The 27899-nt window shown below is 43.6% G+C and overlaps 1 protein-coding gene across 1 annotated transcript in view; it reads left to right on the top strand.

Annotated features, from left to right (window-relative positions):
* The first annotated feature begins 897 nt into the window (after positions 1 to 897).
* The window catches only part of LOC144681102 (uncharacterized), a 70414-nt gene continuing 43412 nt past the window's right edge, over positions 898 to 27899 (top strand). The window contains exons 1-3 of the mRNA XM_078542833.1: positions 898 to 988; positions 3956 to 4078; positions 23507 to 23611. Coding sequence (XP_078398959.1) covers positions 898 to 988; positions 3956 to 4078; positions 23507 to 23611 — 319 coding nt within the window. The remainder of the gene's footprint in view (positions 989 to 3955; positions 4079 to 23506; positions 23612 to 27899) is intronic.

Below are 27899 nucleotides of genomic sequence, written 5' to 3'. Positions count from 1 at the left end.
TGTAGATGTAAAATTAGACCGTTGGTCCCTATCAGCCTCTTTAAACACAAAGACGCTTGACCACTCCCAAGTAGATATGTAACAGATGTGGAAATTCTAATTATTTACAGATTACTTTGTATTTGTGGTGGAAGCTTTCAGTTCATAGAAATCATATATTCAATCATCAGTTTGGAATATGTAAGCAAGCCAGATTAATGCTGTTTATATTGCTGTGCATTTGAATCACTGCCATTGGTATACATAACCACAATAAAAACAACAACATCCTTAACATAATAACACATCCCAAGGCACTTGTCAAGAGTGTTACCAGAGAAGAATTGACTCTGGGTTGCATAATGAAGCATCAAGAAAGATAGGTTTGAAGGAGGAAAGTGAAGTAGAGTAGTTTAGGAAAGGAATTTGAGTTTGAGCGCCAGGCAGCTAAAGGCAGAGGCATCAATGGTGGGATGTACAAGTGGAGGATGCATGAGAGGCTAGAGTTGGAGAGATGTAGAGATTTCGGAGAGTTGTAGGGCTGAAGGAGGTTACAGATAAGAAGGGGAAAAGCCACGGAAAAATTTGAAAGGAAGGATGAGAAATTTGAATTGAAGCTGAATTGAATTGCTGGACTGGGATCTGATGTAGGATCAGTGATCATAAGGGTGTTGGATGAATAGGACCTGGTGCAAGTTAAGATATGGACAACAGAGTTTCGGATGAGCTCGGGTTCACAGAACAATGAATACAGAGTCATTGTGAATTTCAAATCAATAAGTCTTCTGCGTTCATTCACGTTCGATCCATGTTTAACAAACGGCTTAGATGTTCATGTACTGAGGAACTGTCAGTACAACCTGCACACTAAACGTGTGGCATTATCTTCCCACAGGCTTTTCTGGGTCATTCTGTGAGATGGAGGTGAATGAGTGTGAATCGGAACCATGTCAGGATGGGGCTGTCTTTCAAGATGAATTCAATATGTACAATTGCTTTTGCCCAGAAGGTAACCCTTTCTCATTAGTATCACTTTTAGAGTAGGTCAGTTGTAACAGGCACGAAAAGATTTGACATCAAGGGTGAAGAGGTATGAGTGCTACAAGGAAGCACTGTATTGAGTTGGAAGCAGTCTAATGTAGCACCTGATGATTGTGAAGTTTGGAAGGGTGGTAACAAAACCTCGAGCCTATAATCTAAATTGACAAGCCAGCATTTATTGTATCAGTTGTGACTCAGTGGGCTGCCTCCTGAGTCAGAGACTTGAGCACATAGTCCAGCCTGACACTGCAGTGCAGTCCTCGGGGAGCATTGCGCTGTCAGAAATACCCTCCATTCAGACGAAACATTCAACTAAGGCCCCACCTGGCACCTCGGGTGAATGTAAAACATCCCATACCATTATTTTGGACAAGAGCTGGGGTGTGTTTTCCCCAGGGTCCTGGCCAATATCCACCCCTCAGCCAACATACTAAAACAGATTATCTGGGCATTTTCACATTGCTGATAATGGGAGTTTGCTGTGTGCAAATTGATTGCCGTGTTTCCTGCATTACAAGAGTGACGGCACTTCAAAAGTCATAGATTGGCGATAAACTGCTTTAAAACCCCTAAAGGTGCTACATAGAATTCAGTATTTCTTTTAACAATCAGGCACAGATATTTCATTGAGACCAGTAATGTTGAATTGCCATCGGAAGGCACTTGCGTAATATTTGGAATGCAGACAAAAATATTACATTGATGTAAATTAATGACTTTGACTTTTTGAGGAGTTCACTCCACCAATATAAAAGTGGCAATGTGGAATCTTTAAACCTGCTTAACCACACTGGGTAATCTACTTAATCATTGACTGGGTGAGTTTAACTGGCCAGATTAAAACTTACTTTCTGCCTGACATAAGCCAGTCATTTGGGGGCCTGTGCACAGCTTTAAGGCCAGTCTTATTGAAACAGGCCTACTGACTTTTCAATCTGTGGTAAAGATCCCACCAGCACACTCGCCGTTGCCTCAGCCAAGATGCCACATCAGTGTAAGGGGCAGTTCTTTTTTTCATTCTGACTGGGCTGCTTCAGCAGTTGATTCTAGCTGAACTTAAATGATGGCATTTATATTGATAGTGCTTTTGGTTGCTACCCTAACTCCAGGACGTGGCTCTTTATATTAAACTCTTGAATTAGAATGAGAACTGCTATTCATTATTAATGAACTTGGGATAATTTAAGAGCTTTATTGCAGAGAGAGTGGTGCGAAATTGGCTCCATGGTGAGTTTGAGAAATGATGAGGATGCGCTTCACAGTGACGCTGTTGATGGGTTAGCATTAGTCAAGTGCTTGCCACTGCCATACCCTGTGACAGCTCTGATGATAGTCATTTGATGGCGTGACCATACAGCTGAATAGGTTTATGAGGGCATAAAATGTCGGAAATTGCAATGAAGCATTCTATTCCAGACAAAAGTCTTTGCAGCCTTTTAACTGGTTAGGGGAATGTGCAGACTTTCAAACAAATTGATGCTTAGTGGAGTAGCAAAAAGAGGTGCCATTAATGTGGGAAGTGCAGCATTTCACTTCAGTGCAAGGCTGCAGCACAGGCTTTGCCTTCCCTTTCCCTGGCTGACAATCCATGCTTCAGAGAAGCCAACATGAGTCATTACTGAAAATGATCAAAGCTTTCACAACTGGAGAGGGGAAGGGGAGGGGATTAGTCGAGGGAAGGAATGGTGAGGTATCACAAGGGTAATGGCCAGTCTGCACATTGTTGCTGAAGTCTTCCAAATCATCATTGCGCAAGTATTTTTGATAAGAAAGAAGTTTGATGGGACCTATTCCTATCACTAATATTGAGTCAGGCGTGGCACAGTGGGTAATGCTGTCGCCCCGAGTCAGAAGTTGTGGATCCATGGTTCCTGTTCTAGAGACTTGAGCAAAAAAATTTAGGCTGACTCTTCAGTGCAGTACTGTTGGAGGTGCTACTTTTTAAACTGAGGCCCTCTCAGATGGGCATGAAAGATCCCGTGGCACTGTTTCGATGAAGAGTACGGAAGTTCGCCCTGGCCAATATTTACCCCTCAACCAACATTACCAAAGTTGATGAACTGGACCTTGCTGTGTGCGATTTGGCTGTGCTGAGTGCTACATTATAACTGTGAGGTTGCTTCACAAGGGCTTTTGCATCCTTTAGCAAAAGAGAAGGACGAACCACCATTTTATTATTGAGCATCCTTCTCCAGTTTTACACAAAGCAAATTATTTACATAGGATGAGTTGTGGGTTTTGTTTTGTCGCGCCTTAGAGTTTATAAATTGCCTTTCATGATCTCGGGAAGTCGCAAAGTGCTTTACAACAACAAAGCGCTTCCCTGTGAAGTGTATTCAAAGTTATAATCATGTCAGCCAAATTGCACACAGCAAGCTCTCAAAAACAGGTAATGACTGGGATATTTTGTGCCAACCTGAGTCTGAGAGGACAGACAGGGACCCTGTTTAAAAGGTAGCACCTCCAACAGTGTAGCGTTCCCTCCACTGCACTGAAGAGTCAGCCTAAATTTTTTTTGCTTAAGTCCCTCAAGTGGGATCCATGGGGAGGATTTTCCCCTCGTCGGGTAGGCACCCGCCCTCGGGACAAAAAAATTCTTCCCCGTGAGTCCACAACTCCTGACTCGGAGAAGAGATTTTTACCCACTGCTGACTCAATACTAGTGATAGAAAAAGGTCCCATCAAATATCTTGATCAGAACCTCAGCTCCCCATGTCCTGCAGCACCGCCTTCCCTCTGAAACGCAAAACCTGGTGGTGTTGTCTTCTGCAATGACCCCCCCCCCCCCCACTAACCCCTGGCACCGTATTCCTAACTTCCTGTGACTTGTGTTAAGTGAAATGCCATGAAATGGCAGACAATTGACAGTGTTCTGCTGAAGTATGGCCATGCCTGGCTTTTAAAAAGTATCTAATAAACGTGTTCTCTCTCACAGGGTTCGAGGGCCTGAACTGTGAAATTAACTTTGATGACTGCAGCTATGGATTTTGTGATAACCACTCGACCTGCCTGGATCTGGTGGCAGATTACATATGTGTTTGCCCCCTGGGCTTCACAGGTGAGACTCTTTGAATTGGCATGACACCAAAGGAAAAGCAATCTGTAGCTTGTCCCAGTGAAAGAAAGAAAGGTCTTCCACTCATCTGGCACCTTTTACAAGTTTGGGACACCCAAAATAGTCAATGGTTTAGTTTTGAAGTGTCGTCACTGTTGCAATGTAGGAAACGCAGCAGCCAATTTGTGCACAGCAAGCTCCCACGAACAGCAATGTCGTAATGATTGGGTCACCTGCATTTAGTGATGTTGGTTGAGGTACATGTATTTGCTAGGACATGGAAGAAGAGCAGGGATTTTCTTCCAAGAGTGCTGTGGGATATTTTACACCCACCTCAGGAGTCTCAGTTTAATGTCTCATCCAAAAGACAACACCTCAGCAACACCCCCGCCCCCCCCAATAATTCCAGCAATTTCACCACTCTGGCTTGGTAGGTGATGGCAGTGGTGATCGGTGCCAATGCTGCACACAAGAGGTTGGCCAGCCAGTGCAGAAAAAGGATGAATGATCTCATCCATGCCGCCAGGGTAAGGCAACCATCTCATCACTCTAAACTCACACACTCAAGCCCGTCACACATTCACTGGCATCTCACTCACTGCCACTCACTCTCTCACACATCCTCATATCTCCATCTGGCCTCATCTCCTCTGGAAACTGCCTCCTCAGCCCTCACCACCTTGAGGTCACTTACACAGATCAACTTGTGCCCCCACACACACCCTGGGATACCCCCCTTCCCCAGTACAGCCCTCACCCTGCAGCCACTTCCCTTGCCTGAGGCCACTTCTTCCCCCTTCGCCAAGCAAGCCCTCGCCCTGCAGCTGTTGAAAAACCTCATGACTGGTCTGGTAGGTAGAGACCTGAACATGAGCCCCCCTAAAAGTGATGTGGCGCTGCCTGCGAATCCTAGCTCAGATGACTGAGTGCTACTCGAAGCAAGGTAGGCAAACAAACCTTAAAGTCCCGAGCGAAGTGCAGCTCATCAGGTGCATGTTGCATATGTTCAGTTGTGGAGAATGTTGGCGTGCAATCACGCCAGCACGCTTGGATGATCCAGCCTGGGGGGATGATTCTGGTGGGCTGGGCTTATAATGATATACAAATGTATTACAGTGAAGTTCCCAACATCTGATGGGCGGAGCAGACAATTGCAAATTAGTTATACAACGTCACGAAACTGATTTTTGGCCTTCTCGCCATATTGTCTGCTCACGCCACCAAACACGCCCGATGCCAAAGGGCATGGAAAATCTCACCCATTGTCTCCTTGCCAGGGTTCTTGTTCTGCAGCTGACATCAACTCTGCTGTACCTCACCAGGTGGTCAGTGTTCAGGTATACAACTTCATAGTGAGTGTTGAAAGGGCTTTGGACTGCAGCACATCACAGCGAAGCCCATTCGACACATTCTCCCACTTCCCAGTTATAAGATTGTGGATTCAAGCCATACTTCAAACACTTGAACGCAAAGCCCAGGCCAGCACTCCATTGTGGTACCGAAGGAGTCAGAACTGTCAGAAGGATTGACTTTCAGAAGAGGCTTTAAACTGAGAACCCAACCTGCCCTCAGGTGGATATAAAAGATCCCATGGCGTTATTCAGATAAAGAGGAGGAAAGTTCTCCCTGGTATCCTGCCTAATGTTTATTTCTCACCCAACATTACTAGAACTGATTCATTATCATATTGCAGTTTGAGAGAGCTTGCTGTGCACAAATTGGCTGCTGCACTTCCTAAATTATAACACTGCACTTCAAATGCACTTCATTGGATATGAAGCACTTGGGGATGTCTTGAGGTCATGAAAGTTGCTATATAAATGCAAATGATCTTTTTCTTGATTTGGTTTGTAAATGTACTGCATAGTACAACGGCGAGGTTTACAGACATGGATGAGCTCTCCTCTGTGCCGACCTAGCTGATCTCAGCTTACTAATGATGGGAACTCTATAAATGCCGGTGTTTCTAAGCAGGAGAGAGAAGAATCAGACATGATACCCACTCCTGGGCACTCTCTGCTAACCGGTGCCAAAACATGCGCAGTGGTGAGTGTGGTAAAACTACGATGGGGTCCGGAAACAGTCAAAAATCTCGCTGTGGAAGCTCGCACATGACGAATGGGTGAGGTGGCAGAGAGGTCAGAAACTGGGGAGGAATCATTGTCAGAAGGGGTGAAAATTGAAAGAAAGTGGAGGTGGTAAAAGAGAAAGTAGGAATTTAGCTGAATTTTGCTGACATTGAACATGGATGGTTGAAAGCTGGTCCAACTGCCTTTACTTTGCAACTTGAGGCAAACTGTAATTGTAAGAATTCACTGCTCCTTCAGCCAGAGTTTTACCATCTCAGTTCTGGGGCATATGTACGTAACCGTATCTAACCTTCTCAAGTTCCTGAGTTCTGATTTACTGGACCAGTAGACATTGATGTTTCAGCTGTCGCAGTTTCCTCTCTTCTTCATAATTTTCAGTTACATCTACGGAGTCGGCACTTCAGCTTGACGATTGATTCATTTGATGTAGTTATCATCTGAGGAGTTCATTGCTGAATTACAAACGCTTCAAAAACATGACAGCTGGGGAAAAATAACCTGCTGCATTAACGTTTTTTCTTTAAATTCTGTCATCTTATCAAAATCATGCATCATTGCATTTTATTTTAAGAGGTACTATTAACGATTTAACCATACCCGAGGAAAAATCAGTGATCTTAGTGGCTGCATACTAATATTCAGAGATTAAGATTGCTTGGAACAGACTCTGTTACATGCTGTACCATACTCCCAGTCTCTGTAACATCTCCAGCCCCACAACCCTCCAAGATCTCTGTGCCCTTCGATTTCAGACCTCTTGAGCATCCCTGATTTTAATTAGTCCACCATTGGTGGCCATACCTTCAGCTCCCTAGGTCCCAAGCTCTGGTATTTCCCTCCCTAAACCTCTCCATCTCTCTACCTTGCTTTCCTCCTTTAAGACACTCCTTAAAACCTGTTTCTTTGACCAAGCTTTTGGTCATCCGTCCTAATATTTCCTCAGTGTGATATCTTGTTTTATAATGCTGCTGTGAAGCGCCTTAGGATGTTTTATTGCACTGAAGGTACTATATAAATGCAAGATGTTGTTGGAACCTTAAATGGCTATGGTGGCAGTGTTGGCAAGGTAACAGATCAACTCCCAGAACGTGCTGCCTCAAAGGTGCGTGGAAGTAGATTCACTAGTAACTTTCAAATGAAAATTTGATAAACACTTGAAGGGGAAAAATTTGTTGGACAATTTGGGAAAGAGCTGGGGGAGTGGGACTAATTGGATAGTCCTTTCAAAGAGCCAACACAGGCATGATAGGCGAATGGCCTCCTGCTCTGATGTATAATAATATAAAATATAATATTGTAGCTGAAAGGGGTCTGTGCATAAGAGTTTCCCACGATTGTCAAAGATCTGACTGGAAAGCAGGAACAGGCCATTGTAAAGAGAGAATCAAATCCAGGCAGATTGATTAAATTATTCAAACGTAATTTTCCTGCCAAACTGACATCAAAACGTCACAACTTTAGAGGAAGTTTGCCATATTCTTTGTCCAAGATATTTTGCGCAGCACTTCATCAATCGTACTGCATGCCACAAATATCATTGCAATTGTTAAGAAGTAAAGATAGTTTAATGTATATTTCTGTATTTGTGTGTTAAGAAAGGGAGAACATGAGTTTTAGTTTAACTTAAAAAGATGCCTGCATTTTAATCAGGTTTACAACTCTTGAAGGGGAGTTAAAACAAGCAAGGAAGAAAAAACCGTGCTGTTGCCTAACAACAGGGTCCAGAGAGAGGCCCCACACAGACACAAAAAAACCAAAAGCAATTTGAGTTCAGTCGGTCGTTATGCAGTTTGTCTCTCTATAGCTGACATACGAGCAGACTACTGAGGAAAATAAGTCTAAGAATCTTAGATGAGTTGCTCTAAAGTTAAAGTAACAGTGAACGTCAAGTGAGTTCCGGATTGCAATGGAGATACCAAGTTGTCTGGGAGAGGGAACTGCAGAGAGCAGGTCCTAAAGGAAAAAGAGGCCCAGAAGCCCTTTTAAGTTAAGCTAAAGGACAAGGACAGAACTTTGGGAAAGGCCCTGTTAAGTGAAGTTAAGAGTAAGGAGCACAAAAAAGGCTCCAAGCTTAAAGAGAGAAAGCTGCAGGATGCAAACTTGAAGCAAAATAAGCTTGAGAGAAGCCAGAAGATCCAAGGAGACAGCCGAAGGTCTGTAACTCTTTATTATGGGCATGTTAAGCAGTGGTGTTCTGCTGGCATGGCTGAGCCTGAGAGAGAGAGTGCGTGGAAGCAAGCTTGAACGCACATGGTGATCCAGGGGAGAGAAGCTTCAGAAGGAGAGTTCAAAATCTTGGAGGTGGACCATCTTGGAGAGAAGCGTAGTTTGAGAGAAGATTCCAAAGCGAGTTCCTCGAGAGTGGAGATTGGAAACCCTTGTTCACACAAGGGTGAGGCCAGTGAGATGGGCTAGCTCATGGTGTGGCAAGTGTCTCGGGTGAGATGATGAGGGATCCATAGCATCTGTTGAGGGTGGCATCTGTCACTTGGTTTCAGAGTGTGATGTCTGACCACAGGTCGCCTATTGGTTTACATGGACTGTGTACTTTTTGTGAACATGAGAGTATAAGATAGCTTTTCTAAATTGTTATCCTTACAGAACTGTGTACATCTATAAAGGTATAGCTGTGGGTGAAGGGTTTTGTAATTAGTTCATCCTTCCTTGTTTAATAAATGTTTTATTCTTCTGTTAAAGGTTCATCAGCTGACTCTGATGATTCTGTTGAGAAGCCACTCTCCACATTTCTAAACAAAAAATAAGTGTTAGGATCTATCAAGCTGGGTTCCACCCTGGGATCAGACTTGTCCAGTAGTAACATCAGCTGGAATCATAACACAATAGTCAGGATTATATTTCTGTGGGGTATCAGGAGTGAGAGAGTTTGGAGGACTTTGTTATTTACCTGAGAGCACCCTCACACTCCGGGATAGGAAAAAGCGCTCTCTCTGATGAGCAATCTTTCTCACTTCTTCTCTCTGTTGATATTATTATGGTGCATGCTTCACTGAACTTTCACCTCTTGCCTGTCTGAGGATGCAAAATGCTATGTTATTTGTCCCCTATATTCATACCATTGCACCATTTCCTATTCAAACCTTAACCTCCCCTACCACCCCAAAATGGATGACTTTAGATAAGGTGGAAGATTCAAAGGTGTAAAATTTGAAACATGAACCCAAATTGTTTCAACCCTTCCCGCTTCTGATTTGAACAGAGGTAGGGTTCAACACCAGGAGGCAGGTCAACCATTGAAACCTTCTAACTGGATAGCCCATCTCCCTTTCTATTTTTTCATGTTTCTATTTTTAACCCGTATTGGCCTCGGGAAACCTGGCAGGTGAAAAGAGTCGAGAAGGGCTAGATCCATCTGGTAAGTGCCATTACAGCACTGCTTGTGGGCAACAGTGTTGCCCCAGACATAACAAGCTGACCTGTAAATGCCACTTCAACCCCAACTCCGCAAACTCACCCTATCTCTACCTCTGACTCGTCTCCAACCACACACCCACTGCCCCCACCCCCGTGGTGATCTCTACCTCCCAACAACTATTAAACTTGCCCACTCTTGAGCTGTGGCCTTTTCTGGAGTGTCCCACAGCTGACAGGGAGCCAAGCCTGTCAATCAGGCTGAATTCCAGTCAGGGAATCTGTTCAAAAAAAAAGCAAGCGCATCATGGAGTTAAACTTTAAAACTCCAAGAAAACCTGGACTGCTGTGTTTTCCACCTGTAACCTCTCTCCCTGCTCTGAAAACCTTCCCCAGTAAATATCAAGGTCTTTCTTTCCCATGATTTTCAAAATTATGGATCTCATTACCTCACTCAGTTTCCCTTTTTCCCTCCCCTTTATTAACCCAACTTGGTGTCAATCAGCCACTAATTATTTACCTCACATTCTCAGAAATATTCACCTTTCTCCAAGGTTTTCTAATCCTAGGTTTCTCAATTAAAAATAAAACAAAATGAGCTCGAGCTATTTTGTAATGTCTTGCCAACATTGCACCAATGTCATAAGGTATGGACTGAGTACCCCGCTGTCCTCTTCTCCACAATCATAATATGCAAGAATGGGAGGGGGGGGGGTGAGGAATCTGAAACCATATTTGTCGGATGGGTTTTACTCATTGATCTGCTATTGGTACTTAGAAACAGGACATTCGGCCCAACTTATCTAACCTGATTTTTTTTTCCTCTTTACTCTTTCATGGTATGTGGGCATCACTAACAAGGCCAGCATTTGTTCCCCATCCCTAATTGCCCTTGAACTGAGTGGCTTGCTAGGCCATTTCAGAGGGCAGTTAGAGTTAACCACATTGCTGTGGGTCTGGAGTCCCATGTAGGCCTGACTGGGTAGAGATGGCAGATTTCCTTCCCTAAAGGGCATTAGTGAACCAGATGGGTTTTTATGACAATCGATGATAGTTATCCTGATCACCATTATTGAAACTAGCTTTATATTCCAGGTTTATTAATTGAATTTAAATTTCACCAGCTACCATGGTGGGATTCGAACCTGTGTCCCCCTAAGCATTAGCTCGGACCTCTGGATTACTAGTCCAGTGACATTACCACTGTGCCACCAATTTATGCACCACTCAAGACTCGCCCCACCCCATTTTATCTAATTTAATTTTGATATATATAAATGACATGGATATTGGAAAACTCAGTAAAATTTCACAATTTGCTGGTGATACTAAACTTGGAGGAGTGGAAGATAGCGAGGATGTTACAAATCACCTACAACAGGACATTAATGGGCTTGCAGATGGGCAGACGTGGCAAAAAGCAATTTAATATAGAGGCGTGCAAGGTGATGCAATTTTGGCAGAAGGATGGGAGAGGTGATATCGAATTAATAGCAATTCTGAAAAGTGTGCCGGAACAGAGGGATATTGGGGTGTATCTGCATAGGTCTTTGAAAGTGGTAGGATATATTGGGGGTGGTAAGCAAAACATGTGGGATCTTGGACTTCACAAATAGAGACATTGGCCAGAATTTTTCCGTCGGCGATTTGGGGGTGGGGCCCACTCGCCGACGGGAAAATGACGCGGGATGACGTCGGGAGGAACCCCCTTTAAATTTTCAGGAAGGCGGGTGGACAGCGAAATCAGCTGTCCGCCCGCTGACCTGTCAATGGCCAATGGAGGCCATTGACAGGGTACTTAAAGTAATTAAAGACCTGCTCGTCCAACCTTAAGGCTGGCGGGCAGGCCAGGAGCCCCAGCAAGCTCCTGATAATACATGAAACCTCATCTGCTGGCGGGATGAGGTTTCATGTTCCTTTTTAAAAACTTTAATAAATGTAATGTTATATTTATTAACATGTCCCATCTCGTGTGACATTGTCACACGAGGGGGACATGTTAATAATATTTTTCTTTTTCTATTTTTTAAGTTTTTCAGACTGTCACTAATCTCCCTGAGCCATCACTTAGTCTCAGGTAGCAGTGCGCTCTTTCGCACGAAACAACGCACTTTGACAGCTCGGGATCCCCTCCACCCCCACCCCCGGCACAGGAAGCGCATAACACTCAAAATGGCGGCAGGCCCCGTTTCGGCGGCGGGGGTCTTCTGTCCGCCCGCCGCCGAGCCTGTGGGGCCCGCACGCCCACCAAGGGCAAAATCCTGCCCATTGAGTACAAAAGGCAGGGAAATTATGCTGAACCTTTATAAAGCAACCACAACTAAAGTATTGCATCCAGTTATGGTTACCACACGTTAGGGAAAATGTGAGGGTCCTTGAGAGTGTGCAGAGGACATTTATCAGAATGGTTCCAGTCTTGCGGGATTTTAGCTACAAGGTTAGGTTGAAGAAGTTGGTGGTGTTCTCCTTGGAGCAAAGATGATAAAGGGGAGATTTGATAGAGATGTACATGGTTATGACTGCATTGTAAAGGTAGACAAGGAAAAAGTGTTTCCATTAGATAATTGGATATGGAAACACAGGTTTAAGATTTTCGGCAAGAGATGTAAGGGTATATGAGGAAAATCTTTTTGATGCTGTAAATGGTCACGGGCTGGAGCTTGCAAGGGTGGGGGAAGCAAAGACGATTAATGATTTCCAAAGGAAATTGACTCGGCACTTGAAATAAACTTGCAGGGCTAAGGGTATAGAGTTGGGGAGTGGGTCTGACTGGATTGTTCCACAGAGAAATAACATTTAGGTGATGGGTCGATTAGCCTCCTTCTCTGCTGCATAATCCTTTCTGCGTAACCTTTTATTCCTTTCTCACGTGTTTATCTTCCCCTTAAATCTCTGTCATTCACCTCAAGTACCTCCTTGTGGGATTGTGTTCCACATTCTAACCACTCTCTGGGTAAAGTTTCTTAATTCTTCATTGGATTTATTAGTGATTGTATTACATTTTTGGTCCCTCGATTTGGTCTCCCCCATAAGTAGAAACGTTTTCCATATGCCTAATACTATCCAAACCTTTAATTTAACATAATAATCAGGATTTTGTTCCCATGTCCTCCAGCAGTTGGACTCTCTCCTGCTCTATATGATGCAAGGACTGCCCCTTCTGCTGCATCTTAGATAATGTAGGGAATGTTGTTTGCGTAGATTGTAACGTAGTTGGATATTAGGTTGTTCCTGGGTTAATTTTAATTGTTTAATATGCTAACCATATACGGTGTACATTATCCCAGTGATGCAACATCACATGATTTGGTCTCCCGTACAGCCTTGTGGAAGATGCAAAAAAGAGAAGTGAGATATGTCCCAATAAAGCCCCTGTTTCATAAACCCATGCAGACTTATTACCTATCTTGCATTAGTCAAACAATACCAAGAAATTGTATGGCGGCAGTGATGGGATCAGCGATGATGGAGAAGTCCCCACAATTACTTGAAAGCTTTGAGAAGGTCACAGGCCTCTACCAAGTAGAAGCATGGCCAAAATACCATTGGAGATTTTCCAGATACTGCATCGCATCAGGCTTTGCTGCAAAGACAAGCAGGTTAGTATGCTGTTATGTCCGATGGGTGACTGTGCAGATGATAGCTCCATCACACAGGGTATTGATAAGGAGAACTCCATGTGCAATGAAGCAATCAAAGCACTTGATACCATTGATGAATGGGCTAAATTTAATAAGCGTACCCAACATTAAGGGGAAAGTGTTGATTCATTCATAAATGACCTGTGTAGACTTGCAGAGGACTGAAGGTATGGCAGCTTGAAAGATGAACTGATCAGAAACAGAACCATTGTGGGAGTGCTGGATGAAGCCTTGTCTCACCACTTGAAGGCAAGAGACAATCTAAACAGCAAAGGCAATCATCTGAGCAGACAAGTTGAGTTCAGAAAACAAAATTGATCTGTGATCAGAGGAGACAGGAGAACCCTATCTCAAAAGCAGCTGACTCAGTGGAGTATGTTCAAATATAAAAATGGAGAACTTGGTGGAAAAAAGCAGGAAAGACCGGAAGAGCGTCCATCAACAGCCCAAGCTAACTGTAATTGGTGCTGCAGGGAAAAAAAACTGCCCTGCCAACGAGGCCGAATGCCTTTTATGTGGAAAGAAGGGTCACTACTGGGCTGCGTGGTGTAGCAAGAGGTTTGTACAAAATACACACCAAGGGAAGCCTTTAGAAAGTACCAAGATCCATGAAGTAGATGATATCCATAATACTGAGGTTCTTTTCCTTGGAGAGATCCAGGAAACAAGCAGAAGCTACTAGAGTGCTGATATCCTAGTAGAGAGAAACCAGTCACGCTTTAAGCTAGACACGGGTGCAGTTCTTTCTGATGCTGAACTGTGGTTAGAGAGAAGCTCTATTCAGCCAGTGTGCAAAAAGCTAAAACAAAAACAGAATTACGTGGAAAAACTCAGCAGGTCTGGCAGCATCGGTGGAGAAGAAAACAGTTGACGTTTCGAGTCCTCATGACCCTTCGGCAGAACTGAAGTATAGTTAGGAGAAAGGTGAAATATAAGCTGGTCTAAGGTGGGGGGCGGGGGGAGAGAGAAGTTGAGGGTGGGGTGGTTGTGGGGATAAGCAAGCAGTGATAGGAGCAAATAATCAAAAGATGTCACAGACAAAAGGATCAAAGAGGTGTTGAAGGTGGTGATATTATCTAAGAAAAGTGATAATTAAGAATGGCTGGCAGGATACTCAAGGTACAGCTCTAGTGGGGGTGGGGTGGAAAGACTAACAAAGTATTAGTTGTAGATTTAAAAATAATGGAAATAGGTGGGAAAAGAAGAATCTATATAAATTATTGAAAAAAAAAGGGAGGGGGAAGAAACGGGGTGGGGATGGGGGGAGGGGGAGTTTAAGATCTAAAGTTGTTGAATTCAATATTCAGCCCGGAAGGCTGTAAAGTGCCTAGTCGGAAGATGAGGTGCTGTTCCTCCAGTTTGTATTGGGCTTCACTGGAACAATGCAGCAAGCCAAGGACAGACATGTGGGCAAGAGAACAGGGTGGAGTGTTAAAATGGCAAGCGACAGGGAGGTTTGGGTCTTTCTTGCGGACAGACCGCAGGTGTTCTGCAAAGCGGTCGCCCAGTTTGCGTTTGGTCTCTCCAATGTAGAGGAGACCGCATTGGGAACAACGGATGCAGTAGACTAAGTTAGGGGAAATGCAAGTGAAATGCTGCTTCACTTGAAAGGAGTGTTTGGGCCCTTGGACGGTGAGGAGAGAGGAAGTGAAGGGGCAGGTGTTGCATCTTCTGCGTGGGCATGGGGAGGTGCCATAAGTGGGGGTTGAGGAGTAGGGGGTGATGGAGGAGTGGACCAGGGTGTCCCGGAGGGAACGATCCCTACGGAATGCCGCCAGGGGAGGTGAAGGGAAGATGTGTTTGATGGTGGCATCATGCTGGAGTTGGCGGAAATGGCGGAGGATGATCCTTTGAATGCGGAGGCTGGTGGGGTGATAAGTGAGGACAAGGGGGACCCTATCATGTTTCTGGGAGGGAGGAGAAGGCGTGAGGGCGGATGCGCGGGATATGGGCCGGACACGGTTGAGGGCCCTGTCAACGACCGTGGGTGGAAAACCTCGGTTAAGGAAGAAGGAGGACATGTCAGAGGAGCTGTTTTTGAAGGTAGCGTCATCAGAACAGATGCGACGGAGGCGAAGGAACTGAGAGAATGGGATGGAGTCCTTACAGGAAGCGGGGTGTGAGGAGCTGTAGTCGAGGTAGCTGTGGAAGTCGGTAGGCTTGTAATGGATATTGGTGGACAGTCTATCATCAGAAATTGAGACAGAGAGGTCAAGGAAGGGAAGAGAAGTGTCAGAGATGGACCATGTGAAAATGATGGAGGGGTGGAGATTGGAAGCAAAATTAATAAATTTTTCCAGGCCCCGACGAGAGCATGAAGCAGCACCGAAGTAATCATCGATGTACCAGAGAAAGAGTTGTGGGAGGGTGCCGGAGTAGGACTGGAACAAGGAATGTTCCACATACCCCATAAAGAGACAGGCATAGCTGGGGCAAAAAGCTATTCTGGCCGGGAGGGATAGATCTCGAGGACAACAGAATGCAACTCCCCAATATCAAGAGAGAGAAATCACAGAAATATTGTGATTCAGAACAGAGCTACTCACCCCTGAGGTGGAAAGCTGTACCCACTTGCATCTGATTTGCAGAGTAGAGGAACTGGGAAGCTGAGGAGATCAGCCCAAAAACCCCAGAGCTGAATTCCCAAAGCTGTTACCACAAGACAATGTGCACTGTGTTGGGAAGAAGCACAACATGGTCCTTTGAGAAAATCAAAGGGATGCTGATAACACCTGATATTTTAGCTCATTACGACCCAGAGCTGCCCACTACCATTGCTGCCAATGCATCTTCTAAAGGATTGGGAGCTGCACTCTATCAGATACAGATGGATGGAAGATGTAGACCAGTTTACTATGCATCCCGTGCACTGGCAGACTGAACAGAGATTTGCATCGACAACAACCACAACTCTACCAACAGCAATTCAGCGACTGAATGAAATCAGAGATGCATAGAAATCTGATGAAGAATGTGCTCAGGTCAGAGAGTACGAGGTCAAAGGATGGCCAGGATACATTCCACACATCCCATTCTTGGACAGCACTATGAACAGAGTGGACACCTTAGTGTGGTTGATGATTTATAAGAGTTCTGAGATTCAACACACTGCAATGCTTGCACCAAGAACATTTGAGCATCACAAAATGTCAAGCCAGAGCAAGATTTTCCATTTGGTGGCCACGTCTCCCAAAATAATTGGAAGAGATGATATCAAACTATATTACTAGTATTATTCATCATCAAAGACAAGAGAACCATCTTCCTTCCCATTATGACCATGAGAACGCCTTGGGATGGACCTCTTTGAACAGAGGTAAGATGTTCTTGATCGTAGTGGACTATTACTCCAGACGGATAAAAATCAAGCAACTGCAGGGTCACACTTCTGAAGCAGTGACAACATCGCTAAAGGAGATATTTGTAACACCTGGAATCCCAGAACTTGTAATCTCAGACACTGGACCACAGTTTGCCAATGAATACTTTAAAGAGTTCATGGCATTACATGGATTTGCCCATGCTACCAGCTCACTAAAATATCGGTGAAGCTGGAAGAGGAGTGAGTACAATGAAAGCTTTGCTGAAGAATAACGATGACATCCAACTTCTGAGCTCTCATTCAAGTCCACTCCAAAATGGTCCATCATCATGTGAACTCCTCATGGGAAGAAGGCTGAGAACTCAACTTCCTACTGTCATACACGCACTCACACTGCAAGTACAAGCTGATGGCTTAGACCAAGTGAAGGAGAAAAAGGACAAATATTGTTCCAGCCAAATGTGGAACTATGACAAGCCACGCAAGACACCAGACCTCCAACTAGGAGATCCAGTTTGGATCTGAGACCAAGCTCCATATGGCAAATAGTTGAACACGGCACCCACAGCCCTACCTCATCCAAACAGGGAACGGTAAGGTGAGATGGAACAGATGTAAACTAGTTGCCATACGGAAGCAGCTTCCAACCCAGTGGAAGCGGACATCTACCCAATCTAACTGACCAGAGATGTTGCATTCATCCACTGATCCAGATGACTACCTAGCTGGTGAACCTAAGCCATCTACCAATTCTCCTCCCGCCCAGCAGAGTCTGAGATGCTGCCTGCAGGACTCAAATCCCTGATCCCCTCAAAAAAAGAGGACCCATTCTGGTAGACTTGAGAAATCACATACAAGTTGTCCAGATAAGGAAAGAAGGAATAAAAGAGGCTGTAACAGGAAAAAGCAAGATTGAGGACTGCAACACACCAGAGCTTAGAAGTTGTGGTTTGATTGATCTTCACAATGTGGAAATGGGAATCAGAGACTTGGGGGGAGATGTAATACAATGTGCAAAATTGGATATTGGGTTGTTAATGCGTTGATTCTAACTGGTAAATAAGCTAATCATATGGTGTGTACATTATCGTAGGGAGCAATGCAACATCATGTGATTTGTTATTTTGTATAGTCGCATGGACGATGTAAGTAAGAGCAGTAAGATGTGTCCCAATAAAGCTCCTGTTTCATAAACCTCTGCAGACTCATTAAATGTTTTGTTTTAGTCAGAAAGGAAAAAAACAGTAAAACTTGGAAATGAAGGGTACCAGTAAAACTTGTCCGAACTGGCCTCATATACCTTAAAATGGAACTCCAGCATTACTATGCCAGTGGTTTTTTACTGGGATTTGAAATTTTTGAACTAGTTTTTCCTTCTGTCCATCCTGAGGGTGAAGGGAAAAAAAACACACTCTGATTTTAATTTAAAAAAGCAGCTCTGCAAAAAAAAAGTCGGAAAAGATATTTTGATCCAATGTAATAAAATAATACATCCTGGCTATAAAATCTTTGAATAATAAGCTGCAAATTGTCACTCATTACATGATGCTCATTTCTTACACTGAGCAAATGTCACCATTCTTGAATAACATGAAGTATATTTCCACTAAAACAGAACTGATTCTAAGACCTGACTAAAAACAATAGATGGGTGAGTTAAAGTGGCTTGATTTCTGGGTTGTCATTTAACCATGAAGCTCAGATGACAGCTGTAGACCATGCTTTAGCATTGCCTAAACCCATCAGGCAGATTACCATTAAAAGCATTCCCCAGAATTCATTATTTCACACGATTTTGGGTACCATTGCAGCACAGGAACCCTGACGATGAGTCAGTTGGGCTCGCAATCTGGCGCATTTGCGTGTACTGGGAGCTACATATATTAATACACAGGGCCCTGTTCTTTCCAGACACAGAACATGTATACACGTTGTGACTGTTTCTGATAAACAAAATAAGTGACAGCCATTCAATGACTTATTCCTCAGGACACTGCCTTGACCAATCAGGGTCAAGCTGCCTGGTTTAAATTTCAAACAATGCTTGGCAGTTAACTGTCAGTCACCATCACTGGTGCATTCTCCATGGCAATGTCACTTGCCAGCCAATCAACACTCTCTGCACATACAATTATAGTGGTATTCTCTTGCAAAGTGTCCTGATGAGTACAAGACGAAAAGCTTAGACCTGTCACTTTCTTCAGCAATACTCAAGTTCTGTACTACCAAACGACTAAGAGCAGGTTCGTTATCCCTAGTGTGCTAGCCAATATTTAGCACTTATCCAACATTCAGAACAATTTTTTTTTTGTCATTAATCTCACTGCTTTTTGTGGGAACTTGTTCTGTGCAAATTGGCTGCCACGTTTCCCTACATGATAACTGGCTACAGTTCAAAAATGACTTCATTGGTTAGAAAGTGCTTTGGGCATGTGATGTCTTGAGAGGCCCTAGAGAAGTGTAAGTCCTTTTTATTTAAGCTCAATGGCTTGCAGTCATCATGAGAGTCACATGTCAGCCGGTTCGAGCAACAATAGCAGGGTCTCTGCCTAAAGGACATTAGTGAACTCTGACAATCTGACAGTTCAACTGTTCGTATGCCAAGATTTTTAACTTTTAGAGGTGGAAGTTTGTCCCTGGGGGTGGTGCCAAATGGGCAATATCAGATCAGCTGCATATTGTACATAACACCTGATATCCAGTTCCATTACAGCACAGAAGCCCAGAATTGGAGGGGTGCAGCTATTGCCAAGGGTTTTGTCAGAGATTGGTGCCTATAAGAGAACCTCCAGCAACTCCTGAGGTCAGTATTTTCATTGTAAGGCAGATCAGCAGGGACTCTGTGCTTCATTAGTTCCTTGAACACAGCGCACTTCTGATGCGCTGTGGACCTGTTGCCCCTGAACAACACACACCACCTCGATACTTTCCATTTTGTGATTGGGAGGTGAGATAACGTGAATTCTCATCCTTTGGCCTCCTTTCCCTGTGTACATTTATATAGGAATGGCTGAATGAACAGTTCAATGCTGCTGCCCTTTTAGAACACTACAGTACTGAAGGTATATCTGAAGATATTTTGTGGAGCAAACCTGATTCTAGGAAATTTATAATGCCAATGTAAAATATGGGCAAAATTGCCAAAAGCCAACAGTTACCCATATTTGCTCAGTTGTCAAGTACACATACAAAGGTTGTAGGGGTGCAGGCACAGACCTTTGTGTGACTTGACAACCACCAGTCTTAGAAGAAAGACAGCTGTGTCTCAAATTTATCAACTAATACCCTCCCCATCAAAAAAATAAAAGCCTATTTAACAAATGAAACTATTTGCATGTTTGGCCCTTTATAGATGTGTTTGGCCAAGTTATGGTACTTTATGTACGTGTGTTATAAAGACACTATGGTATTCCCATAACTCCCTTAATCTTCTTCCTTTCTACAATCCATAACACCTAACCATTACTATTTGCTTCTTGGTTCATCAGCCTTTTCAGTCTTGATATTGTCTGGGCTCTGGCCCTCAATCTAAGTTTCTGAATAAAAACCTAGCACGCACATACTGGAAATGTGAAAATTAAAATCGCAAGTTAATTGAAGTTGGTCAGTTTGTTCATTTTGTGTGGACCACTATCAAAAATGGCACAGGCTTGCTGGAAAATCTCCTTTTTAAGGGTCTGATAGAGGCTGGACATACCCTGGGAAACAAAGCAGATAGGAGAAAACCTAAGCTAGATTTCAGGAACTGTGATCCACAGCATTCCTGTGGTGTGACTGTGAGGGGAGAAGGTCACATGTTTTACACTGGCAAACAGATACCAAAACAGAGTGGTAGCTGCAAGTCTGAATCCCAAAGATCATACTGGGATAGGAGGAAACCCCTGAAAAAAAGTAAAGATCGCCCATTGCTGCTTCACTCCATCCATGTTTGGTGTATGGGATTCCCAACTGTTAAGAAATTGAGATCGTTTAAGTAAGTTATGTGTGTATTTGGGTGTATTAAGAATAAGGTATACCTTTAATATTTAAGTTTGATTTGTATTTCTGTATTTATGTGTTAAGAAAAGGAGAAGTTGAGTTTTAGTTTCACTTTAAAAGATATCTGATTTTAATGGAGATTTTATGGGCAGAATTTTGCCCTTGATGGGCGGGCGGGCCAATTAAGGCCCACCCAGCGGACTGCCCGGTGGGAAGCGCTATGCACTTCCTGTGCCGGGGGTGGGTGGGGGGGCGGGGGGGTGGTGGAAAGAGGAATTCCCCCAACTGTCAAAGTGTGCTCTTTCGCGTTTGCGCGCAGAAGAGCGCACATCTCCCTGAGACTAAATGCTATCTCGGAGATCGGTGAAAGCTTTATAAATATCAAAAATAGAAAAATAAAAAAATTATTAACATGTCCCCCTCATGTGACAAAGCCACACGAGATGGGACATCATAATAAATGTGACTAAACCTAACAGACATGAAACCTCATCCCGCCAGTGGATGAGATTTCATGTTTATTTCGGAAGCCCGCTGGGACTCCTGGCCTGCCCACCAACCTTAAGGTTGGATGGGCAGGGCCTTTAATTGGGTTAGCTACCCTGTCAGTGGCCTCAATTGGCCATTGACAGGCCGGCGGGCGGACAGCTGATTTCGCTGTCCGCCCGCCTTCCTGAACATTTAAATGGGGCGGGATGACGTTGGGGGTTCCGCCCGATGTCATCCCACGTCATTTTCGTGTCGGCGAGCGGGCCCCGCCCCCAACTCGCCGACAGAAAAGTCCTGGCCTATGACTTTTGAAGGGGAGTTAAAACAAACAAGATAGAAAAAACTGCTGTTGCCTAGCAACAGGGGTCCAGAGAGAGGGGCCCACAGAGACAGAGAAAACTAGGAAAGCAGTTTCAGTTCAGTTGAAGTCAGGATTCTAGAGAGGCTGGACAGCAGAGGGGCAGAAAGCAAATCCCAAACTGAAGTTGAAACCAGCTGCCAGGAGAAGGTGGACAGGAGAGGAAACTGCAGAAGCAGGCTCCAGAAACTAAATAAGAAAGTCCCCAAATCCAGGGGAATGGAACAGGGGAGATCCATGAATACAGTCTAGTCAAAGGACAAGACAGGAATCTGGAAAAGGCCCTGTTCTGTGGAAGTGAAAGTAAGGGGCAAAGAGGAAGGCATCAAGCTCAAAGGGAAGAAAGCTCCAGGACACAGATTTAGAGCAATGTAGGCGTATGTGAAGCCGGAAAATCCAAGGGGACAGACAAAGGCCTGTAACTCTTTATTATGGGCATGTGAAGCAGTGGTGTTCTGTTGGAATGCACGTGGCAATCCAGGGGAGAGGAACATTGTAAGGAGAGTTTGAAACCCTGGAGGTGGAAAGGATCTGAGAGAAACTGTCATTTGGGAGAAGATTCCAGAACAGGTTCTTCGAGAGTGGAGATTGGAAACCCTCTTGTGAAAGACAGAGTTCAGTGAAACCGGTTAGCTCACAGTGTGACAAGCGTCTGGGGGCAGTTGATGAAAGATCCATAGCATCTCTTTGGGGTGGCATCTGTATAAGATAGCTTTTCTAACTTCTGTTATCCTTACAAATCTGTATGTATCTGTAAAGGTACAGATGTGGGTGAAGGAGTATTGTAATATAGTTTATCTTTTCTTGTTTAATAAATGTTTTATTCTTTTGTTAAAAATTCATCAGCTGTCTCCTGTGACTCTGTTCAGTAGCCACTCTCCATGTATCTAAACAAAATATAAAAGTTAGGATCTATCAAGCCAGGTTCCACACTGGGATTTGGCTTGTCCAGTAGTAACATCAACTGGGATCACAACACAGCACAAACCCCATCACCGCATTTCTTCAGGCATATTTGGGCTGACAAACAGGAATGTAAGGTGGGAGGCTGAAAATGCATCCTCCTTAATCATTACAGTGGTTGTATTGCCTGGACAGCTAATCCAGACACAAGGTCCAGTAAGATAAAAGCAAAACACTGAAGATGCTGGAAATCTGAAACAAAAACAGAAAATGCTGGAAAAAGTCAGCAGGTCTGACAGCATCTGTGGAGAGTGAAACAGAGTTAAGGTTTTGAGTCCGTATGACTCTTCGGAGCTCTGAAGAAGAATCATACGGACTCGAAATGTTTACTCTGTCTTTCTCTCCACAGATGCTGTTAGACCTGCTGAGTTTTTCCAGCATTTTCTGTTTTTGTTACAAGGTCCAGTCATGTTGCTTCAAGAATTGACAATGAAGGAATCCAGACTTGCATTTCTATCCTGCCTTTCACAATCTCAACATCCTGAAATGTCCTACAGCTGTCGTGAATTGTGGTGACTGTTGTTATGTTGGAAATGTGACAGCAAATTTGCACACAACAAACTCCCACAAACAACGTGATAATGACAAGATCATATGTTTTAGTGATGCTGATTAAGGGATAAATGGTGACCAGGAAAGCAGAGAACTTGCCATCTTATCTTTGATGTCTTGTTGGTTTAATGTCTCATTCAAATATTGGCACCTCTTGCAGCACTCCCTCATCTCTACTGACTGGAGTGTTAGTGAAGATTTTCTGTTCATCCCCCTGGAGTAGGACTTGAATCCACAAACTTCTGACTCAGAGGCAGGAGTGCTACCCACAGAGCCATGGCTGAAAGCTCAGGATAGTCCAGAGCAGAATGATGGTGAAACAGAACCAACAGTCATGACCTTTGTTGTCACTTCCCTGTTGCTGAGCTTGAGGATTGAGCAGCCAAGAGAAACGTCCCTCCCCACAAGTTCATACTAGTTAAACCACTTCAACTAAAAGGCACCAAATGAGTTCAATAGCCTTAATAGATTTCCAATGTGTGTCGAGAGACAGAGAGCAAGAGCGAAAGAATGAGTCAACTTGCTGTGTTTCTCACCCAGTAGACAGACATTTCGTGAACTTGTAAAACCAGATTGTATTGATGTTGCATGGACTGTAAAGCGACATTAGCTGCCTGTTCCTTCTCAACATGATTTATAGTTTTAATGTTTCATTTTCTTTCCTTCCAGACAAGAACTGCTCAACAGACATTGATGAATGTGCTTCTGATCCCTGCAAAAATGGGGCAACATGTGTCAATATGATTGGCGAGTATTCCTGTGGTTGCGCACAAGGTGAGCTATTGTGTTCTGAGGAACAAATCAAGCGATAAATACCCTGCTAACTTTTTGTTTTATTTTTTGGCGCATCACTGTCGTGAATACAGCTGGAAAGCCCATCCTGTATTATCTTCAAATTTCAAGAATGATAAGTAAGTTTGCCGTTGCAGCCTTGTGTGCGACCATCAAAGCACCATTTCTGAGTGTGTATTACATATTTCAATGCCATTCTTTTTTTGAAATTTACTGCATAAATCCCGAAGGAGAGCTGTTACATATTAATGGGCCCATGCACCTTGCAGAGGTTCATAGATAAAACTTGCTGCTATCTCTTCCACACTCCATGGGGATTTTTTTTTTTAACTTCATTAACACATGCACAGACGTTTGAGATGCTTGAAATCCTTTCTTTTGTGCTGCAGTGTTAGAAAGGTTAGGCTAACAAAGTTACGGCTTCTGTAATATTATTTATGGCAACAACAAAAAGAAAGGTGGAAAATAATTTGGTGACAGAAATTGGATGTTTCTGTGACTTTGGAAGGTGACAGCAAGAATGTCAATGCATTGTGCAAAAATCAGCGGTCGCTAGGAAGCAAGTTCAAGCAGAGTGTTGGAGTGTTATTTTCAGCTACTGATGCAGAACAACATGATTATTTAAACAACCTTTTTTTTCAAGTTAGACAAGTTACTCTGGAACACATTATTTGCCACAACAGTTGCGACCATTTCACACATTACATTCATCTACATACATCAAAGAGAAATAAGATCCGTTCCCAAATGTCACCATCGGCAAGCTGTCCAACATGTGATATTGAAACCCTTTTCAAATTGTTTTTGTTCCCTAGTTCCTCTTTAAAGATTTTTTAAAAAGGACTTGCATTTGCAAAATGCCATTTCAAGCCTTTCAAAAAGCTTCCAAAGTGATTCACGTGTCAATGAATTATATGTTGAAACTTTGAAATAGTCAAACTCGGCAGGTAGCATTGTGAACAGCAAGATCCCTTGCAACAATAATGCTTTTGGGTGGTATCATAGGAGACTGAACACCCACTTCTTAGAAACATAGGACAGAATATGAGCAGGTCATTTATTCCCTCATACCTGGTCCCACCATTTAATTAAATCATGGCTGATCTGTGTCTTAAATCCTGTCTACCTGCCTTAAATTTAATACCCTTATCTAGCAAAGCAACATTTGACCTCAGCTTCAATGGCTTTTTGGGAGAGAGAATTCCAGATTTCCACTCCCCTTCTTCAAATATTGCCAACATGAACAAGCAGGTAGAGCTTTGGTTCAACATCCTGCCTGCATTGACTGCACCTCCAATAATGCAGTGCTCCATCACTACCGCACAAGGGCTGTGGCCTAGAGTTTGGTGTTGGCAGGGGGTGTGGAGTCAAGTGCTGGAACAGAATATCTGCTGACACCACATCAGCTGAGCCAAGGGCATAGGTGTTTTGGATGGCCCTGACTTTTCTTTCTATAAATTATTTTAACTGCCTGCTGTCACTTTGATGATCTTGCTTCTTCAGCAGAATGATACTGATCAGTTCAGGTTCACTGTGCAACAAATACGTTTCCAATTGCCAATTTTGCCTAGTTGTTTATTCCTTTTGCTGAAAGCTCAACATAGGGCACTGAAAAACTCAAAAGTAATGTTGAAAACATTATGATAGAATGAACGCCAATTGTATCTGATTTATTGAACCAAAACATTCCTTCCAAACCCATTGCCCTGATAACTGCCGTAGATATGCTCCTGACTGTACACACCACAGGAGAGGAGGGAACCTTCCCACTCTCCCATCTTATATTCCTATTTTCCAACATGGGAGCTTTCAGACTGGGAAGAAAATGGCGAGACGCATGACAGGCCCACTCCGTGTGAATCCCACCTGATGGGAACTACCTTGTGGGAATTGACCCAAGTCAAGTCCACGGTTACTATAACATAGACAGTCTCCTCCTTTTAAGATGCCTTAAAGTCTCCACGTTTTTTAGGATCAGATTCTCACATATAAGTTTGTTGTTATTAATGAGTGTCACGATCAGGTGAGCTGGGGTTGAATGGCTCCCCTCTTCCCACACCTCGTTTGACTGTAACAGCTTTTTCTAAAAGGTTATGCTTGCCAGTTCAGTGAGTGTTTAGCCGTAAAAGTCACACACAGATATCCTTGAGTTTTTAAAAGTAAAATAGGATAGTATTTATTATACTTTCGCAATCCCAGGTAAGACCCTCAATTTTGTTCCGATCCAGTGATAGACCAGTAGCTTTTGTTTAAAATAGATGAAATTTGAAACCCTAGTTACGAACAAAGAGAATAAATCCACAAGATTTCATAGCTTTGAAGAAACAAAAGATTTTTTGCTATACAAGAATCAACAAAGCAAACAGCCAATGTTATCTACCTTATATTCTAACGTACAGGATTAACATGAGGTAAACATGAATTAATAGGCAAGCTATGTTTGAACACACCACAAACTACACATTAAATGGTAGACACAGCCAAGACATGTCCCACAAATTCCTCAGCAGCCCACTCAGATGTCAGTAATCACTGTGAGTCACAAAAATCTTTTAAACTCTGTTTTCCTCATGAGGAATTTCAGCTGCTCTCTTTCAAGAATAAAGCTTCTGATTTCCCTTGTTGGTGCTCGAATTCAGATTTCCCCAATGACTGCTTGCCTTCCGGTTGCTCAATCTCTTCTCTAAAGACCACGTCCTACTGGATTCACAACGCTGCACTCCAGCATCTAATCACCATCATGATGCAAGCTACCTAGCTGTTCTGAGCAGGACGTTACTGTTCCTGGGTTTCCTTGAACTCCAACTTTCAGCTGCACTGAGCAAATATTACTCCTGGGCTTCCCTGAGCCCTAATTCTTAGCAGTGCAGAGCTACCAATGGCTCTCTGGGCTTCTCTGAGCCCCATCTCCCTCAGCAGCATGGAGCTAATGGCAGCACTTCAGCTGCATAGCACTGGCCCTCCTCTCCATCTGCTCCCCACACTCCCTTTCACAATGGCTTGTTTTCGTGCCGTACCCTGGTCCCGTGGTTGGTGTTTCCATGCCATCTTTCATGTATGTGCAGTCTGTCCCCCTGCTTCTCTCCATTTGCATCAGTGTTGGCCCTCAACTCCATGGCAACATGCCAGAGAAGTACCGACGATAGGAGATGCTCTCACTGTCTGTCCCTACCCTGCTCCCTGGTCTTGCACCAGAGCCCAGGGCATGCAGAGAGCTGTAGTCCTTAGCTGTGCCCTGAAATCTCTCAAACCCAGTATCTCAGATTCCCTCACACCACCCCTGGGAAAAGAAAGCTTCACCGTAGTGAAGGTTTCTTTACCATAGCTTTATAGTTTTTTTGCAACAGGTTCTTATCATTTTAAACAGGGAGGCGGTGGTGTAGTGGTATTGTCATACCCAGGGTAATGGGGATCCAGGTTCAAATCCCACCATGGCAGATGGTGAAATTTAAATTCAGTAAAAATCTGGAATTAAAAGTCTAATGATGACCATGAAACCATTGTCGATTGTTGTATAAACCCATCTGGTTCACTAATATCCTTTGGGGGAGGGAATCTGCTATTTTTACCTGGTCTGGCCTACATGTGACTTCAGATCCACAGCAATGTGGTTGACTCTTAAATGCTCTCTGAAAATGGCCCAGCAAGCCACTCAGTTCTCAAGGGCAATTAGGGATGGGCAATAAATTCTGACCCAGTCAGCAATGCCCACATCCCATGAACAAATAAAAAAAACTTCTAACAAATATCTCATTGCATACTGCACAGGTAACTTTTTCATTTTTCACAATTATACATATCATATTTCCAGAGTAATACTAGTTTAACCAAAGCAAAAGCAAGTACTTGTGTCAGGAAGGATTAGCAGATTTAAACATAATAGAATTATTACAACTCAAAGCCTGCATTTTGTCCTACACCCTTTCTTAAAACTCTAGACAGAACATCAGCAAACACATTGTTTTTCCCATGATCTTTTCACGGTCACTCGAATGCAGTGAAGGTGATTGAAGTTTTCTTTAGAAACTTCTTGACCAGCTTATGGGCAGAATTTTATGTCGTGCATGCCCGTCAAGGGTAAAATTCAGGCCTATTTTTCTATTTTGTGCCACGATTTTTCAACCTTTATGATGGAACTACAAACCAATACTCTGGCAGCTTCCCCCTCTTCAATATATGGATGCATATTATTTGCACTATATGATGCAAATGACTTTTGCATAGGTTTCCCAACTTTAATGCAGAACATTGGGGGTGGGGGGGAATTCTT

The sequence above is a fragment of the Cetorhinus maximus genome, chromosome 5 (assembly GCF_964194155.1).
Source record: "Cetorhinus maximus chromosome 5, sCetMax3.hap1.1, whole genome shotgun sequence".
Lineage (NCBI taxonomy): Eukaryota > Metazoa > Chordata > Chondrichthyes > Lamniformes > Cetorhinidae > Cetorhinus > Cetorhinus maximus.
Note: the sequence above shows the minus strand (reverse complement) of the source record. Positions and strands in the feature narration are given on the sequence as shown.